Raw genomic sequence first — 20,029 nt, 5'->3', positions numbered from 1 at the left:
AATCTTTTACTTTCTTAGAAAGCAAAGGGGGTGGGGGAGGAACACCTTTCTTGAAAGTTAAGGCTTCAAGTGGACTTTATTGGTAAAATGGCAATTAGAGTTTGTTAGTTATGTTCTAAGGTTATTTAGCCCCATAGAGTGGATAGAGGACTTTTTTCCCCCTTAATTGTGTGATTTACAATGCAGAATGACACAAGGATGAGCCATGGTGTACTTTGCATAGTTAGGATTACAGTATCTGTGACCTGACTGGAGGGCAAGTGAAATATTTATCTATCATTGCTGTTAATATTTATTAGGGTACAGTTTCTGTGATTGCTTAAAAGTGTGGTACCGATTGGTGGTACACGTGTGAAGTCAGTTGTGTTCATAATTGCCTTTTTCTCTTCTTTTGTGACCAGAACCACCAAAATAGCTGTGATAGTGTATGGATATTAGTACTTCTCAGAAATTCTGCATGTAGAATAAGTAATTTCCAGCAAAATTATTATTTTCTTTAGGGATTTTTTAGGAAGGAACACCCCCCCCGCCCCCCCAGTAAGCGAAGCTTTTTTTCTTTCTAATGTCAAATGAGTTAGGAGGCTCATGTACATGCTCAGCCAGTTAACCCTTAAGCGTTTAGTGAAATAAATGGAATGCTTTTCTGTAAAATGAAAGTGTTGGAGATGATCACTAGGGTCTTTTCAGACTCTATAATTCTGAGAGTGACCCTTATTCCAAGTCACAGAATTATTCTACTCTTGCCATTTTGTTGCTTATTTGGAATATTGATACCCTCAGTCATTGAAACTGGAATTGGTAAGTGGAATCCAGTGGAGCATAGTACACCCCTGAAGGCTGAACGATGGCATATCTCATGAATGTTAATAGTCACTTCAGTGGACTTATTTAGGAGATCCTAGACTCTTTTTCAGAAAACAGCTACCTGGAAGGATGTGTGACAGGAAGGTGCTGCGACACAGGAACAGTCCTGTGGTCATGTCACCGTGTATTTTCAGGCAGTAGTTTAAAAAAAAAAAAAAAAAAAAAAAAAAAATATATATATATATACCTTTGAACACGAAAATGCATGCTAATTAAAAGTGAATCGTCTCAGTGCTTGATTTAGAAATTGGAACAAATACTGGACTAAACATGAAGCAGAGCTATTTTGGGCAATTTGGGCTAAAAGCAAACACTCTGATAGGATGTTGATAATGATCTTTCTAACATCATCTTAACTGATATTATCAGGCAGGCATCCTTTCTGGAAGAGGAATCTATCTAGTGGCTCATCTTGGTGTTGGCCCTACACAGTGTGTAGGAACGAGACCTGGGAAGTGTGCAAACACGGAGATGGATAAAGCCCAATGCCTTCCAGTTCAAATCGGGCTTTAAGAGAGGAGCACTGGTACAGAGGGGATGGGAAGGGTATTCAAAAGAGGTCCAGGAGAGGCAAACACTCTTAGCCTAAGTACTAAGAAGGTGGTGGCAGAATCAGCCATCTAGAAATTGGGGGTGGGGGGAGGGGTGATACAGAGGCAGAACTTGATCCAGAGGATTTGACAGGGAAAGGGGGTCTGTACGGTAACTGTGTTACCAAAAACCTACGTGTACTAACTAGGAAAACACTTAGGTGTGGTATATGTGAGCCAAGCATCAGGATATTATTATTCCTGACTTTGTCCTTCCTTCCTTCCTCAGGATCTTTGGATGCTGATTTTATTTCCGGCAACTATACAAAACCAAAAGGCCAAGGGGATTAAAAAAACAATAACAACACAATGAAAAAACCAAACCCATTATGGGCCAAGCTATCTCAGGGCCTCTGGGATTTGCATCTTTTTTGAACAATGTTAGCAGAGATGTCTGTCATTCGGCATCGTATCCTCCTTTGCCTTCCTGGGCACCGTGCCCTCTGGATCTCCTCTATCTCGGTCATTTTGGCCCCACACCCTCCCTCAGCAGGCTTTCTCTGACTCTTGCCTTCAGCTTTTGTCCCAGGGCCAAAGACTCCCAGGTCTCTCTCCTTGAGATCCCTCTGTCAGCTGCCTTCAGATCTATACTCCCGGATGTTTCCCTTGGATGTCATCTCAAGCCTAATACGTAAAAGAGAGACTCACACCCTCTCTTCACACCTCCTCCCTAAAGCAGCTTTCCTTGCCAAGTTGCCTACTGCTCTTCCAGCACGTCCGTTTCCTTATTCCGTAAACTTGGGAGTTACGTAACTAACAGATGCCTCGCTTTTGCTCCCGAGTCAGCAGCCAGCAAATCCCAGGGAGTCTTCTTCTGAAGTAAGATTCAGCCCTTTCCTTTTCCACAGCCACCAATACTATGCACCTAACTCTCCCTTCTGTATCAAAATCGAGGTCTTCCCCCCATGGTTTTTCTGTCATGCTGTCGGCTCCATAGAACCCTGTTGCTGATAATTCAACGCTACTGTCCTTATAAAGAACCTAGAGTGGTTTCTTAAAGGACATATTCCAAGCTTGCATGCAAAGTTGTTCATTAACTAGTTTCATTGTACCTGTTCTGTTTTGTTTTTACATCCAGTGAATAAATATGTATTTTATTTACATAGTTATTAAATTAACATGCTCTAGTCCCCCTACTGTGTGCCAGGCAGGAATACAGAAATATGAACAGAATATGGTTTCTGTCATTTTCTGAAATGTGTACAGCCCAGTGGTAGAACACAAGCACGTATGACAGTTTAATTAGGATTCAGTGGGGAAAGTGCTACAAGAGAGGCAAATCAAGATGTCGTGAAAGTCTGGGGAAGAAAACTGGGAGCAGGAAAGATGTTATAGATGATAAAAATATGCAACAATGCATTGAAAGAAAACCAAGTATTTGGTAATCTGCCCCTTATACCCTTAAGCAAGAGACAGCCTCCAACATACCATTTGTACACACTTCCCTGACTCACTCTCAACTGCCCTCCACCCTCCCCCAGCCTCTTTAAGAGCTCTCCAGGTCTTTGCTAATTCAAATTCTGCTTTCTTATGAGTCCACCTCAAGACTAGTTCCCCTCAAGCCCTCCCCCCTCTTATCTTCACCTTCTTTTTCTTCTCCTTTCAGTACCGCACAACGTCATTTCTTAACCAGAATGTTGGCACTAGGACAAAGGATCTCAAACTTAAATAGGTATTTGAATCACCCTCAAATGTGATCCATCGGGGTTTAGCTAGGAAGGCAGGAATCTGATTTTTAACAGGTTCCCAGGTGATTCAGGCACAAGAGGATCTTGAGCCACTTTGAGAAACACCGGTTGAGACCTCTGTGGCTTCCTTGATTTCTCCATACTGGCTGTCCACAGCCCACAGGGACTAAGCATATGTGAGTTGCTGAAGGCTGGGGTCCAAGTATTCGCTTAGGTTGGTGACTATTAGATACATCAATTATCAATTACATTCAGAGAGTCAACGAGAGTGACTCAGTCAAGTGGACAGAACGGCCCTCTCTGGAGGAAACTGACTGCTGAGGCGTGAAATCCCTCTGAAAGTCACCAGCAGAGCAAGAGGAAATTACATTTGCTGTCCTCTCAGAACAAGCGCAGCCGTCGCCCGGATGACCTCCGTGCGTCTCAAATAAATCACGTTTTCAGAGAATACAGAACACACTGCAAGTTCAAGAGCTTATAAAAGAAAAAGCCTACGGGTACTAGATGCACTCAAGGCCATCACGCGTAGCCTCACAACCTCATAAACGGGTGCAGTTGCAAGAAACAAATATTGCTAATGCACCTCGCATAATGGTTCATGAAAATGAATATGACTCAAATCAGGAGGGTTTGACAATAAAACGAAGCCCGAAGTCGCCCTACGTGCGGCCCTGTCCTCTCCACCTTGCCCAAGCCCCAGCAAGCAGCCCCTCCCAGCCGGGAGCGCGACCTCCCTGTGGAGGCGGGGCCTAGACGTCGGAGACGTGCTGACGTCAGGGCGTGCGGACGCTCGAGTGTCGTCCGGCGCGGAGCTGGGCTGGCGGCGGCCCGTGTTGCCAGCTTCCTTTGCGTGAGCCGCGGCGTCCGCGTCGGCGCCCTCCACCCTTCGCCCTTCGCCCTTCGCCCTTCGCCCTTCGCCCTTCGCCTCGTCCCGGTCTCCCCGGCCCGGCCCCGGCCCGTCATGGTGCCGTCGGCGCGCCTGGCGAGGCCCCGCTGAGCCTCGGCCCGGCGGCTAGCGCGGCTCGGGGTCACCATGCCTACTCGTGAGTGGCCGGCTGAGGGTCGGACCGGGCGGGAAGTGTTGGGAGGCGGCGGCCCGCTGGGCGCGCACTCCGGTGTCGCCGTCCGGCGGGGCGGCGGGGCAGCGGGGCAGGCGGGCCGGGCCGGGGAGAGCCAGGAAGTGCCGGCGACCGGCCGAGTTAGTTTCGTTTGGGCTTAGGCTTCCCCGGTGGGGTGGCGTGGGAGCCCGTTGCACAGACGGGGAAACCGAGGTCCGAGCGCTAAGGACGCACGGCTAGTAAGTGGCAGAGCTGCTAGTAAGCTTGACCTGTGCTACTTGGAAGTCCAGCTCTTTCTCCAGCAGAGCTAAATGGCATTTTATGGAAATGCTGAAAATAGCTCCGTTCCCATCGCCATTGCCTCCTCACTTGCTCGAGGACCAGGCATCTCCTGGTGGGACGCTCCGGCCTGGCCCAGAGCCCTTCCCCGCGGCGCCCGAAGTCCCAGCAGCCCTGACTTTTCTCTGTGACACGTCCCGGGGGTTGAAGCAGGTGCTCTTTGGGGAACTTGTTGGACCCACCAGCTTCAGATCCAACTGGCAGCTGATTGAAAATGCAGGTGTAGGGCTCCTCCCTAGACATGTTGAATAAGATTCTGGAGCTTGGGCCCTGGAATCTGCGTGTCCTACGTGTTACCGAGGGACCCTGAAGTTTGAAAATTGCTGGATAGTGGAGGCGTTTTGGACAAACAGGGTACTATAACACTACCAACGACAAATTTTAAAACGACCCAGAGAATCACCATGTGACTTTAAACCCGGTGACCTATCTGGATATGTGCAGACTAGGGAAGCTCCTGATTTTGGACGTAGGGCAAGCATGATGATGATTGATTTGAGATTCTTTTCAAGGAGGGCTCTTGCAAGCGTTTCATGCTGTAGAATCTTGAAACACTTGTCGGTATGTTTCCAATTAGTTTATGTTTCTTAGAATTCATAACTTTTCCTAATTGTCCTTATTTTTGTAGACACATGGGACATTGGATTTCCAGGTCAGCCTCAATTGCATGTTTTGTCCAGTGGTGGGTAAAGAGGAATTATTTCCTGATACTAGGAAGGTTTATGTAACGCTGTTACAAATTTTTAAACAATCTTGATGTAAAGATTACTAATAACTTATTATATATGTATGGGTAAGGTGGGTTTTGTTCTCTTAACCCAGTCCTGTGTGTCCTAAACTTGATGTTCTTGGATTTTTGTATCCCGTACGTATGTCAGCAGTTTATATTTTAATTTTATTCTTCTAGACTGGAGGAATATCATCATCAGTATTAATTGTCAGGTTATTGTTTCTAAATTTATATTCACGTTAACAAGTGAATTAGCACTGTGCTAATCTTTTACTTTCTTAGAAAGCAAAGGGGGTGGGGGAGGAACACCTTTCTTGAAAGTTAAGGCTTCAAGTGGACTTTATTGGTAAAATGGCAATTAGAGTTTGTTAGTTATGTTCTAAGGTTATTTAGCCCCATAGAGTGGATAGAGGACTTTTTTCCCCCTTAATTGTGTGATTTACAATGCAGAATGACACAAGGATGAGCCACGGTGTACTTTGCATAGTTAGGATTACAGTATCCGTGACCTGACTGGAGGGCAAGTGAAATATTTATCTATCATTGCTGTTAATATTTATTAGGGTACAGTTTCTGTGATTGCTTAAAAGTGTGGTACCGATTGGTGGTACACGTGTGAAGTCAGTTGTGTTCATAATTGCCTTTTTCTCTTCTTTTGTGACCAGAACCACCAAAATAGCTGTGATAGTGTATGGATATTAGTACTTCTCAGAAATTCTGCATGTAGAATAAGTAATTTCCAGCAAAATTATTATTTTCTTTAGGGATTTTTTAGGAAGGAACACCCCCCCCGCCCCCCCAGTAAGCGAAGCTTTTTTTCTTTCTAATGTCAAATGAGTTAGGAGGCTCATGTACATGCTCAGCCAGTTAACCCTTAAGCGTTTAGTGAAATAAATGGAATGCTTTTCTGTAAAATGAAAGTGTTGGAGATGATCACTAGGGTCTTTTCAGACTCTATAATTCTGAGAGTGACCCTTATTCCAAGTCACAGAATTATTCTACTCTTGCCATTTTGTTGCTTATTTGGAATATTGATACCCTCAGTCATTGAAACTGGAATTGGTGAGTGGAATCCAGTGGAGCATAGTACACCCCTGAAGGCTGAACGATGGCATATCTCATGAATGTTAATAGTCACTTCAGTGGACTTATTTAGGAGATCCTAGACTCTTTTTCAGAAAACAGCTACCTGGAAGGATGTGTGACAGGAAGGTGCTGCGACACAGGAACAGTCCTGTGGTCATGTCACCGTGTATTTTCAGGCAGTAGTTTGCAATAATCACTGAGCACAGATTTCAAGACTGTTTCACTAAACGATCTTTTCAAATCTACGAACCTGTAATTTGTCACATCATTTCTCTAAAGGCCTTCATTTCATCCTCCTACACCCAAAGGATCATTCAGAAACATTTTGATTGTGAAGATTTTCCAAACTCTGTATCAGAATTTGAGTGGAAGAAACGTTAAATCTTCTCAATCCAATCGTTTTATTTGATTTTGCATATCAGGAGACTGAGACTCAGTGAGTTTCAGTAACTCGGCTAAGGTCACAGGTGGAGTAGAACCAGGACTGGAACACAGACCTGGGATTAGGGTTTGGGTTAGGGTTCCTATCCATAATCACACTGAGCATAGATAATGTTTATTTTTCCATAGCTGAGTTGATAATAGTTTATCTTTTTAAAAAATTTTCTCTGGAGTTAACACTAAGGCAAAAGTGAGCTTGGCCAAAAGTTACATCAGACATGTGAGCTTAAAAGAATATTTAACATTTTTGCCTTTGCTTCTGTCTTGTCACAGGAATCTGAGCGAAGATTGCCGGGGATTCCAGTGGTGTGCTAGGTAGATGCTTGGTTATATAGGTATAGACGTAAACTTTTTAGTAAAATACTTATATGAAAGGGACTCGTTAGCTGACAGATAGCTTGTCTCAAAGCAGGTCCAATAAAATGTGCCCTTTTATTATATATGAAAACATTGTATATTGGCTGAGGGAAACTGCAACTATTAACCATTCTTTGCTGTTAAACTATACTTTCAGTAATTATTTGTGGGTAATGCTTTCTTTTCTCATTTAGATGTTGGCATTGATATCCGGCCGCATTTGTTAGGCTGTGGTAATGTGGTCCATCTGTGTGTGGATTTTTTCATTGACGAGGTTGATTATATTTGACTTATTTTTCAATTCATTCTTATGTAATAAGTGCAGAATATAGGTGAATTGTGAAGTGAGGGATGAATGCTGGTGAAAGTGTTTTCATTTAGAAACACAAGACAAGTAAACTTGACCTGTTACTGGCTTGTGAACCTTTTGTGTTTGATCGTTCTCTCTCCCTCCCTGCCCCTCACCCCCTTTTCTCCCTCTCCCATCCAGCACCTACGTACGCTGCCAGAGTTATAGCTGAAGGGTTTTCTTTCTCACAGCGACCTTTGGCCTGACGTGTTTTGGTTACTACCAGATCTCATCTTTCAATCTGTCCCCACTCGTGGCGACACGGGGCTGCATTAAAGATGATGTAGGTCATGGGAGATGAGGCTGGAGAAGGAGAGAGGAGCCAGAATTTGAAGGATGTGAGATGCTGTGCAATTAAGGTGACTAAACTCGTGTCCCAGCTGTCACAGTCACAGTCACAGTCAGTGGCTATCTTGTAGGCATGTGCGCGCTTCAAACTTAGTGGTTGCTTAAAAACTTAAAATTTGCTCTTAGTAATAGAAATTGATTGTTGGATATTGATCGTGTACGAGGCAATATACTTGGTGCTTTACAGGAATGATCTTACTTAGTTGTCTCCGACATTGAGGAAGGTCCTCTTGGACCAATTATAGAAATGAAGAGATTGGTTCAGGGAAGTAAAGTAATATGCCTAATGACAGTAAGTGGTGGAGCTGGGATTGGAAGTGGATAGGTGTGGCTTCACAGTCCCGGTTCTTTTTTCACACTGCACTGAGCCGGACAGGAGTATGAATTTGCCGTCCTCAGATCCTATCAGTTTCCTTTAACACTGTCACTTTTGCTTAGCTCTATGCCTGATCACATAATAGGTGCTTGGTAAATGTTGAATGAAAGAATGAATTCTAACTGGAGTCAGATAAGTTATTCTTTGGATACTATAAGCTGAAACAACTTTTTTCCCATAAAAAAACAGTGTTATAAAAAGTTTTATAGTTTATGATTAGATTCTTAGCAGACCTGCCTGAAATATTTGCAAGACCTGAGACAAGAATACAAATGGAGGCCCGCAAATCATAGTCTAAATTCCGGTTTCTCAATTTTTGCTCTCGGTGTCTTGGACTGGATCATTTTTTGTTTGGGAGGTCTAGGGCTTTCCTGTGCATTGTAGGATATTTAGCAGCTTCTCTGGCCTCTACCCACTAGAAGCTAGTAGTAATCCTCCCTGTCCCCTAAAGCTGTGACAAACAAAAATGTCTTCAGACATTGCCAAATGCCCCTGGTGCGGGGCGGTGGGGGGATTGTCCCTGGGTTGAGAACCACTGGTCTAAATATTAAATGTTATAGACCAAGCTGTGGCCACAGCCTGGCCTGCTTTCCCATCCAGGGTCCCTACAATCTGCTCCCCAGAGATTACCTTCTCAACCTGGAGGTCCAAGCAGACTACAGGCCTGATCCAGTCAGCAGTGATCTGTTGGGTCAGGGTGGGGTCTTGCCTGACCTTGTCCAGCTTCTTTGGGGAGCTAGAGTGAGAAGGTCCCCCCTGCCCCCCATTACCTCACTTCCATCTCAGGAGTTTGGTACAGTTCTAAGCACCTCCCAGAGCTATACCACCTGAGTAGAGGGGCAGGTGGGTGGAGGAAGCCCCGCTTTCTCGGGAAACTCCATCTGCCTGGACTCCCACTTCGGGTGATTTGGGGTGGGCAACTTCAAAGAAGAACAGCTGCCACCATCTTTCTCCGGTTTTCTAGGATGTGATTTTCAGTATTGTCCCCTCCCCGACCCACACATACCTCTCTCTCTAAAAGGAAAGAAAACTGTGTTTTGGGAAGCAGAGGCCCTTTTTTCCCCGAAGTCGAGTGAAGGCACTAGTTCTTAGGAGAAAGCCACATCTTACCTATTATATAGCTCAACTTAGGTATGGAATGACCCCAGGTCATCTGAATACTGGGTGGGTATTCACAACTACATACTTCATACTACCTTTATGGGGGATGGAAAGGTATGGTAGAGAAGTATTATAAAAATCTGTGGCTAAAGATTTGAAGAAGGATTCCAAGTTAACATCAAATATAAGACATCAATATTTGCAGTATTTATACAAATCGGAAAGCAAAATACCACCAACCCTCTGTGGTTAAAGCACACACCTATGCTTGTCAAAGTCTAAGTACAAATGATTGATAGAGATTTGGGGGGAGATGGTTCAATTTTACTAATAAAGAAATGCTAATTAAAAGCTGACATCATTTTTGGTTTACCGCATTGCCGAAGACTTTTTAACAGTAATAGGCAAAGGTGGTGGTGAGGTGCAGTAGAAAAGGCAGAAGTTTAAATTGATACAATTCTTGGAAAGTAATTTGGCAATATTTTATCAAGTGCTCTGATAATGCTTTTACTCATTGACCCAGTAATTTCACTTTTGGGAATCCTTAAGAACTGATTAAAAACATAAACTGCACTAGGTTGTCTGCACTGAGGTGTCTGTCACCGTAATATTTGTAAAATAGTAAAAACCCAGAAACTTTAATATTCAATAATGGGGAAGTGGTGCAAATTGAATATAGAACATCCTTGCAACAAAATATCATGCAGCCATTTAAAATACTTATGAAAGCACTGGGATTATGAACTGTTTTTATTTTCTTTTCTATAATTTGTGTCTTCCAGAGTTTCTACAGTTAGCATATATTCCACAATCAGAAAGAGGTGCTTAAGTTTTTTTTTTTTTTTTTTTTACAACTTTAGCATAATTTTTTCAACATTTTCATAATTCTTTCCAGAACCTAAATGTAATAAAATATTGCCCTGAACTGGTTCTTCCTTTAGCCCATAGAAAAGAATTTTGGGTAACTGATCAGGTAGTGTTGATTGTGTGTGTATGTATATATATGGCTTAGGAAAACAGTGCATTTACTGCCTGGTTGCTATTGCTGTCAGGTGATAGCAAATGCTTACCATTGGTGTTTTATTCTGAAAGGAAGAAGAAATCATTTCTGATTTATTAAGTGGTGGTTTCAGTTGTGAAAACCTGAAAGGTTGAGATGAGTCACTTTGGGTTTGGTTTATTGGGAGTTGGTAGGCTTTTTTTTGTTTTGTTTTGTTTCCCTGAATGATTGTGTATTGTAGAATGAACACAATTCTAGGGAAGTATGATCACAAAATGAATGGTGGCAATTCCTTCTATGATTAATATGTCAAACCTGTCAAAATTCTTTCATCGTTTGTATTTGCCAGGTTTATTCCACTCTTGAAATGAGCCTGCTTTCACATATGCTCGAAATCAAGCAGGAGCTACTATTAATTTTCCTCTTTCTGTATAGGCTGTCATATCTCCCTTTGGCATATTTATTTACTGCTTGCTAACTTTAGGTATTATTAGATAGCATGATTCTAATTTTTATTAAAGAAGGCATCACTACTCAGGTTTTTGTCATTGTACCTCTGCATCAGGTTTGCCATATTCTAAAAAATGGGCATTAAACCTTTTGCTCTGCAGTCTTCAAGAGGACTTTCATTCTCCTCAGTGCCATTATTTTTGGTTTTATTCTTAGTTGGTGAGTTCATTACCTGAACTCCAGGGTATTTCTGCTGTACTGTATCCAGTACATTTCTGGATGATTCTAAGTGTTCTTCACACCCCTACTATTTAATTGGCTTTTTGAACAGCTGTCTTGGCAAATTGCTACAAAGTTCTCTGGGCTGTGGTTGCACTTAACTTTAAATGGATCTCACTCCCGCTGGGCAGGGAAAATGAAATATAAGATGTTCAAGTTTGCTGTGGTCAATTCCTGGGGCCTGGTAAATGGCAGAAGGTACTGGCCAGGCTAAAGGACTGGCCTGGAAGTCGAAAGGAGTGGTCCGTTTATGACATCTGACATAAATTGTTTTTTGAACTTAGTTATAAGTATTTTTATTAACTATTTGATCCATTAAATGGAAAATGATAATACTTCTCAGGGAGATTTAGATGCAGTAGAATTTATGTAATTGTGCTTTAGAGGTAGAAATACTTTATGAACATGTGATTAGAATCAGAATTAGAATTGCTTCTTGGATTGTTACCCTTTGCTGCAGCTGGTTCCAGAAGGGCATCTACAGAGGAGGGTAGTCCAGGCAGATGTGTAATAGCTAGAATTTTGGGTCTAAGTCCCCATGGGGTTTTCCCATTCTCTTAGGTGGCTGGACTATGTGAACTTCAGGGGTCCAGTTTCTTTTTCAGTTCACAGCCCAGATCAGAAACAGACTTAAATAATTTGTCTACTCCGTGCTACCTTTTCCCTTGGTTCCATCCTGCTTCATCACTTGGTCTTCCAAGGATGGGACAGCTTTGGGAAGCTGCCCCAGGTTTGTCTTACTGCGCCGTGTTTACGAAATGGAACAGCTCAGGTCCAGGAGACTGAGGGAAGAAACTGCCCCAGGTCAGTTCTATTTGTATTACCTTTACTAAAGCTCCATCCCCTGCCACGGGATTCTCATTGGGAGTTCCTGAGCATTACGTGTTGTTCTTGATCCGTGTTGGAGGGTGGCACAAGGGAAGTCTGAGCTACTGCTAGACCTAAGTTTTCAGAATGTCTTCCGTGGAAATATCATAGGGAGTGTTGTGTGGAGAGCGTGCTGAAGAGACTGAGCAGGTAGGCCTCTCTACCTGGCGCAGCTTCATATGGGCCAGCTCTGTTTTTAATCTGTCTTATGGTAAGATTCCGCATCCAGTTTCAGGGGGTAAATAACGTTGGCTCCTTTTTAAACAGTTTGAAATTTATGGTCTTAGACATTAGAATATGCCTTCTGATGGGAACGTAAGATATTTTAGAATGAAAAGCTTAGGAGCCTAGAGGCAAGACCAGAGCCATTTAGCTGACGGTGTCTCACCTGCTTTTGCTCTAACGACCTCTAGGAATGGAGCTGTCTTGTCTCTCTTTGTGGTCGTTTCAGTCATAGGCACCGTCTGTATACTCTTGGAGTCACAAACGTTCTCTTTCAGTCTTTCTTACTTTCCTGTTGGATTTCTCTTAGGGATTGATTCACTCAGCAGATTATTTTAGTGCCTACGTGTGCAAGGCAGCGATAGGTGGGGAATATGGAGATGAGTAAAGCAGTCCCTAGCTTAAAAAGCTTATCCAGTTTATAGAACCTTGTGTAGATGGCTGTCACACAAAGAAGGAAATGCAAGCCCCCTGAGAAAGTGCTGTGGGGTTCACAGAGAGACTGCAAGGGAAAGGTGAGTGGAAGATGCCGTCCTCAGCCTGAGTAGTTACCAGAGGTGAGAGGGCGGGTTTGGGGAAGATGTTTAAGTTGAGTCACGCAGGTGGAGGTAACCAGCAGCTGGCGGGAGTGAGTCGTTGGTGCTGGGGAGCGTGACGACTTTAAGGCCATATATGTATTTGGTAATTTTGTCTTTTAAGCAACACAGACTTATCAACGCCTAGTATGTGCCAGCTATTACAGGCACTGAGGACACAGCAGTACCTCATACTAGACACATGGGCATCACCCCGGACATCTTCTCTGCTCTCGTGAAGCTTAATGTGGTAGGGAAGACAAGTGCTGACCAGACACTTATCTTCCTCACCAGACTAATTACAAGCACCTAGTGCCTGTTTTCTTTGCCAACGTATGTATAGTTTTTGATACAGCAGGTGGCTCATGGTACACATTCAGTGTATATTTGTAGAGTGCCTCAAATTACTAGAGGCGACACAGAGGTTGCTATGGAAACACATGAGGGAGGTTGGAGGGAGAGCAGTTAGAGGTTATTAGAATACAGTAGTCTGAGTGGTGGGCTTTTGGACTTGGATGATAGTAGTGGGACGGCTTGCAGTGTACAAATCTGAATATTGTTGAGAAAGTGCAATTCATAGGATTAACTGGATGAGGGACTGAGGGAGAGAGAGGAGTCAGGACTCACTCCCAGATTTCAGGCTTGGTCATTTGGGTGAACTGCTCTGGAATGATACAGGGACTTTTTGGAGAATGAGCTGTTTGGGAGACTTGAGATGGCAGGTGAGTCCATCTTAGGGTATGATAAGTGTGTGGTGCCTTACAGGACTTTCAGGGTACATTTGTAGGAATAACAGTGGATGAAATTCCTAAAGGCTAGGTTGTAAAGAGAGTAAGGGTGCTGAGGCAGATCCTCGAGGAACATGTTCATTTAAGGATGGACTCGGCAGAGGCAGGTGGAGCATTGTTAAAACAAATGCTTGCACGACAAGAACTAGGTAAGACTCACGCCGGCCCATTTATTTATAGAGCACTGGAAGCGTTTCAGTGTAGCAGGAAAAGAAGCTGGGCAGTCTCTTACTGTTTGATGTGAGGCTTTGACAATGATAATTTATGAAGTGTTAGGAAAAAAACTTACTTTAAAACCTCAAAGATGATTGTATGTCTTAATTGTGGTATGTACTGTCCTGTACTTATGTCATTAACTTGTCACTGCTTCCTAGCTGAGGGGAGAGATTGTCAAATTATACTTGGTTGAGAGGATATAAACTCTTCTATAATTCCTGGGTAAACAAGCTAAATTGTGCAATTTTCAGGTAGAAATTAGGGAAGCTCCACATATGTAATCTAAAACTTTCATATAGTAACTATTAGTATTAGTAACTACTATTAGTAACTTATCATCCCATGCTGTCTTCTTTGAGTCTCACTGTTACGTGTATTTGGGGAAGAACTGAGTGATTTGCTCGTGGCAGATACGATGCTTATGTAAACTTGCTGAGGAACTGCTTTACTTCAGACAAAGAGCTGAGGGGGCATTTAGAGACTGGAGCTGTCGCCTGAGAGCGTCAGCTAGCTCTTTGAGTGTTGAGCACCACATTCTACCCCCCCAGCTGATACTCCTCTTTTTTCCCTTCCCTGTCCATTACTTTCTGCGTATTTACTCAGTGACATGGAGTAAACAGCCTCTGTTCTCTTTTCAGCAGCAAAGAAATATTGCTGCTCTTTTTGCTGCCTGCCCTGATAGGGTACAGCAACATGCTGGTTAAGGGCTGAACAATTTTAAAAGCTTTCTATCCAGTGGTTTCAAGAACATTAGGGAGAGGTGAGTAACAATTAAGCGTGGTTTGGCTGCAGAGCTTTTGCTGGAATGGCAGTTGATTCCACCATTCTTAATTTTTTAAATCTAAAATTTCACTGTATTCAACCTTGCTAAAGAATCTGAGTATTTACACAAAAGTGAGATGATTTTCTCTTGTTCCATTTTAATTTTCAAGAGTGAATAGTTTCTTTTTGTAGTTGTAGTAATAACATGAATACTACAAGTGTGTATAGATTTCCAGGTTCTCCCTTTGTGTATAAATGCCACAGAAAGTTGACGTGTTTTTTATGTCTTCCATGCATTCGTTGTTATGTCTTACCTTTGAACTTGAGGAAGATATAGTAATACATTGAAATCTTCGGGTAGCATCAGATTTTGGTTTATGATTCATTAAAAAAGATATTAGAGAAGATTAGATTGCCTTCTTAAGAGTTTTGATTAACCTAAAAGTCAGTTGTGCATGCTGTGACCATAATGTGTATAATAATTTAAAAGAATACCTAATTTAAAGAAGTCTTAGGCTTTTGACATTGTGTTACCCAAGTGAATACAAAATGTTTAGAGTCTTTATGCTTTAGCTGGAAGTTTTGGGGAGACTGTGTCAAGCACTGAACCTCGAAGGTTTAAATTAGTAGCTTAATGTTTTTTAAATTAAACTTTGTACTTAGCTAGACCCACTCAGCAAGTCCTGTGTTATATTTTCCTATCTTCAAACTTTGGATGGAGAAATTAAATATATATTCTGTTCAGATACATAATGAGAGTGTTCCCTGTCTTTCCCTTTACTGTTTAATCAGGAAATGTAATCATCTCAATTCAAATGAAAATCTTCAACTTAACAGCATAGATACCGTGGGTGTTGTGAAATCCGTAAGAAGAATCAATGCCGTTGGTATATTGAATGTATTTGTTCTGAAAATAATTTCAGAAGTTACAAACACCCCAGATTTAACCCTTTTGTTACTCTGTGACTAATAAGGAAATAAGAATTTGTTAAAATTTAAGTCGTTGGGGAATTTTAATGCTGTTTTGAATTTTGCCTGAAATAATTCATATCCTACTTTTGAAATATTGAGAATTTTTAATTAAAAATAACTCAAACATCTGGTTCACTGAGAAAGATCCTAGTCATTGTCTATGGTGGATTCTTTATGTTTGCAATGGTGACAAGTTAGTATCTTTTGATTTAAGGGTTTATTTTCCTGACTACAGTGCCTTAGCTCGTTCAAGAGCAGAAATTGGATTTGGATGTGTTGGTGTGTTTTTGTTTTTGTTTTCGTTTTTAAGAACTTAAAAATCTGCAGAAAACCCCACCTTTATCTTTTTTCAATATCCAGGTTTTCATTGTGGCCAGTAGGGTAGCAGTAGGGTTTTAAACTGTGACCTTAGTATTACAAATACTTACTAAGGTCACAGTAAGTATACTGATGGAAATAATTGATTTTTTAAAAGAGCTGTATTGAGATATATAATTTGCATACCTGTATTAAGTATATGCAAAGACTTGATTTTTATGTAAAATAAAAACTGTACAAATTACCTGAGCAGTGATTATAAATGTGAAATCCTAGATGCCCAACCTTTCCTTTCCCCCAGATTTTGATTCAGTAGGACTCACAATTCGATAAATTGCACGGTGTTAGGAGATGTGCTAAAATTAAAGATACTGAGTGACAAGATTTTGAAATTCTAGTTCTTTTTAACCTCTTTATTATAAATTAGATATTTTTTCCTCTGGATTTTAAAACTTACACAGTATATTTTTAAATTTAAAAATCTGAAATCATCCAGTACCAGATTACCATAATCCCAAAATGAGTGTTTTAATTTGTAGAGGGGAGAATTAACTGGACTTTTACCTCTGCATGCCCAAATTATAATAAAGCGAAGGATTCCCACCTTATTTCTACAAAGTAAAAATTGGTTGCAGCTTCAAAACTGAAACTTGCTTTAAGTATGGATTTGCTGCTAGAGTTTTGTGAAAGTTTACATATAAATGCTTCTATTATTTTCCTTGTTAGTTTTGGGAGTATTTCGTTGTTACAAGCTGAAACAGTGCACAGTGGATAGGGAAGCTTTAAGACATTCTAAACAGAGGTTGTCATTTGGCTGTGATTTTGTAAAGTAATGAGGTTCTCTCCCCCTTTTTTCAGTGGCTGAGCTCCATACAGCTCTTGTTTGTTGTCAGGTGTGCTGGGAATTCACCAGTAACTTTTTGTGGGGGCAATCTAATAGCCTAACCAAAGCGTCTCATTTTTCCTTTCATGATGTTCTTGTATTCTTAGGGATATTTTAGAGCTCAGAGTAACCTACAAGAAGAAAAGACACTTTCTAGAAGTGGCAAGTTTTGTAATATGACAGGTTCTCAGGCAGGGTGTCACTTCTCCTTTCTGTACCATCTGACTTGATGGAGAGCTTGGTAACAAGAGTATAATCTTTGGGCAGCCGTGAAATATTTTGACTGTGTTGCTCTACTCTCCATATTAAACAGTTCAGCTTATTTAAAAAAAAAAAAAAGCCATCTCAGGAAGGCAGTACAGTATAGAAACTGTTAAGAGCACAGGCTCTTAAGGGGATCCACCACTTCTAGTTGTGTGACCTTGGACAGATTACTTTTATCTTTCTGATTTCCTATTTGTAACCTAGAGATGTTGATACCTACCTCATACAGTTATGAGCATTAAGGAAGATAAATCTGGAATATAGTAGATGCTCAAATATTGGCTGAATGCATTCTGAAAGAATCAGACTGGCAGATAAGGAATAGATAAGCACAGAGTATTCCTGGGGTAGGTCTTCTGGTTTTCTACTATATTTTGCATTATATCCATGAAACCAGAATTTGTGCCGCAGGGAACTTGCATTTAGTGTTTGCTGTTGTATTAGTTTACTAGGGCTGCTGTAATAAGATACCGCAAACTGAGTGACTTGAGCAACGAATTTATTGGCTCACAGTTTTGGAGGTCAGAAGTCTGAAATCAAGGTGGTGGCAGAGTTGGTTCCTTCTGAGGGCCGTGAGGGGAGGGTGTGTTCCAGATCTTTCGCTCTGGCTGGTAGATGGCCAATTTCATGTTCATCTGGAGTCCTCCCTGTATACACGTCTGTCTCTTAATTTTCCCCTTTTATAAGGAAACCAGATATATTGGATTAGGGCCCACTCTAATGACTTCATCCTCACTTAATAGCCTCTGCAAAACCTTATCTCTAAATAAGGTCACATTCTAATGCCCTGGGAGTTAGGACTTCAGCATATGAATTTTGAGGGGGATACAGTTCAACTCATAATAGCTATGTGAGACATGAAAGTGAAACAGATTTTTTCACTTACAATATTTCCATTTTCTAAACCATGCTTATTTATTAAACTTTGATGTAAACTGATGGCATAGTAACTTTTTCTTTTACTAAAACCAAATATTCATTTACTTAAACTTACGGTGAACTATATCTAGCGCTAGAAGAAAATTGGTAGAATTGAACAAAAATTCTTTCTTTTCATGGCTCAGTTATTTGGTATGCTACTAAATTCTCTGAAGGCTGACTTAAAGTCATTTTGGCATTTGAGTTGATTTCAGGAATGGTACATATCTTAATATCTAGCAAATACAGAATTTACTGGTCTACATGTTATATGAAATCTTCCTTGTGTTAGTTTTTCAAAGCTGCCATATACAAGGTACCATAAGCCAAGTGGCTTAAGACAACAGAATATTCTCACAGTTCCGGAACCTAGAAGTCTGAAATAAGGTGTGGGCAGGGCCATGCTCCCCCATAAGTTTCTAGGGAAGGATCCTTCCTTGCCTCTTCTAGCTCTGGTGGCTGCTGGCAAGCCTTAGAGCTCCTTGGTTTGTGGCAGCTTGAATCTAATCTCTTCCTGTCTTCAATGTGGCCTTCTTCCCTGTGTGTCTCCTCTTTCTCTTATCCACTTGTCTTACCTTTCTCTTTATAAGGGTACCAGTCTTTGGATTAAGGGCCCACCCTAATCCAGGATGACCTTCTTTTAATTTGATTCCATGTGCAAAAACTCTGTTTCCAAATAAGGTCACATTCACAGGTACTGGGGTTAGGACTTCAACATATCTTTTTTTGTGGGAACACAGTTCAACCTGCAACGTTTGTCCATTGCTTTAAAAAGTTAGCTTCTTTTAACTTCTCTAATCGTCCAAGTATTCTTGACTAGTAAAAGGACAACTTTGTTATCACAGATTAATGTTCTTGAGCCTCAGAATTCAGAACCCTCCCACTGTCTTGATTGTTAACCCATTACCTTGGTTTTCCAGGTAAAGAATTATGCTTCACTTTCAGCTCTTTGTCCTGTTTCAGTAGTTTGTTGCAAATTCCTTTTAAAGTGCCTTTTGTCTCATACTTTCTTTACCAACTCAATGTTATGAGTTATGTTTGAAATTGTTGAACCTACTATTTTATAATTGACAATAGATTTCAATTCCAGGAGCCTTTTGTAACTGGAACGTGTGTTATCTTACTGCTGAGTGCATCTTATCTGTAGTACTTTTTATGAAGACAAGGTATTCTATACAGATAGAATGGTGTGAGCAGGTGCATGCGGATGAATAGCTTTGGGGCTTGATTTAAGAGCTGTGAATATTCACAGTTTTTATCTGGGAAGTAAGGCTGAAAAGGTAGAGACTGTGCCCAGGTTCATCTCCAAAACCAGCCTAACAATGAAGTGTAAATAAATTGGGGAGATCTTTATCTTGGTAAAGTGTAACTGACTTCACTTTTTAAATCTTTAAATAAATGTGTGTGTGTGTAGCTAAAATAAACTATTAAATTTATCATATACATTTTGTAAAATAAGTGATTTGGGTTTTTCTAGGTATGCTCTGAATGAACCGTCGTATAATTTGTCTAATCGTGGATACTATTTTAATAACCTTTTCCATTATATTCCATTATATTCTCAATATATTTCTGACATACAATAAAATGTCTTATAGTCATATTCTTTCTTTGTTAACTTTGCCTTATATAAACTTCACAGCCTTTTCAAAGGCATTTGGAAAATGTCAGTTTTTTTTTTTTTTTTAAACTTTCACAAATTGGAAATGTCACAGTCAGACAGCTTCTGAGGAGAAATAGAAGGCTTTTATTGTGAGTCAAGGTTTGAACTTTATTTATTTTTTTATTATTATTTTCTTCTTATTAGTCATCCATTTTATACACATCAGTGTATACATGTCAATCCCAATCGCCCAATTCATCCCACCACCACCCCTGCCTCCCTGCCGCTTTCCCCCCTTGGGGTCCATACATTTCTTTCTCTACTTCTGTGTCTCAATTTCTGCCCTGCACACCGGTTCATCTGTACCATTTGTCTAGGTTCCACATATATGCATTAATATACAATATTTGTTTTTCTCTTTCTGACTTACTTCACTCTGTATGACAGTCTCTAGATGCATCCAAGTCTCTACAAATGACCCAATTTCTTTCCTTTTTATGGCTGAGTAATATTCCATTGTGTATAGGTACCACATCTTCTTTATCCATTCGTCTGTCGATGGGCATTTAGGTTGCTTCCATGACC

The 20,029-nt window shown here is 41.1% G+C and overlaps 1 protein-coding gene across 5 annotated transcripts in view; it reads left to right on the top strand.

Moving 5' to 3' along the window:
- The first annotated feature begins 3,954 nt into the window (after nt 1-3,954).
- The window catches only part of EFR3A (EFR3 homolog A), a 96,184-nt gene continuing 80,109 nt past the window's right edge, over nt 3,955-20,029 (top strand). For 2 of the 5 annotated variants that reach the window (XM_024129340.2, XM_055091145.1), the window contains exon 1: nt 3,955-4,185. In XM_024129340.2, the coding sequence (XP_023985108.1) occupies nt 4,176-4,185 (10 nt within the window). In that variant the 5' untranslated portion in view covers nt 3,955-4,175. Of the gene's footprint in view, nt 4,186-5,084; nt 5,101-5,167; nt 5,192-7,724; nt 7,862-20,029 lie in introns of those variants that run through there. The other 3 variants (XM_028500380.1, XM_055091146.1, XM_007106423.4) reach the window with 3 other exon arrangements.

The sequence above is a fragment of the Physeter macrocephalus genome, chromosome 15 (assembly GCF_002837175.3).
Source record: "Physeter macrocephalus isolate SW-GA chromosome 15, ASM283717v5, whole genome shotgun sequence".
NCBI classification, from domain to species: domain Eukaryota; kingdom Metazoa; phylum Chordata; class Mammalia; order Artiodactyla; family Physeteridae; genus Physeter; species Physeter macrocephalus.
Note: the sequence above shows the minus strand (reverse complement) of the source record. Positions and strands in the feature narration are given on the sequence as shown.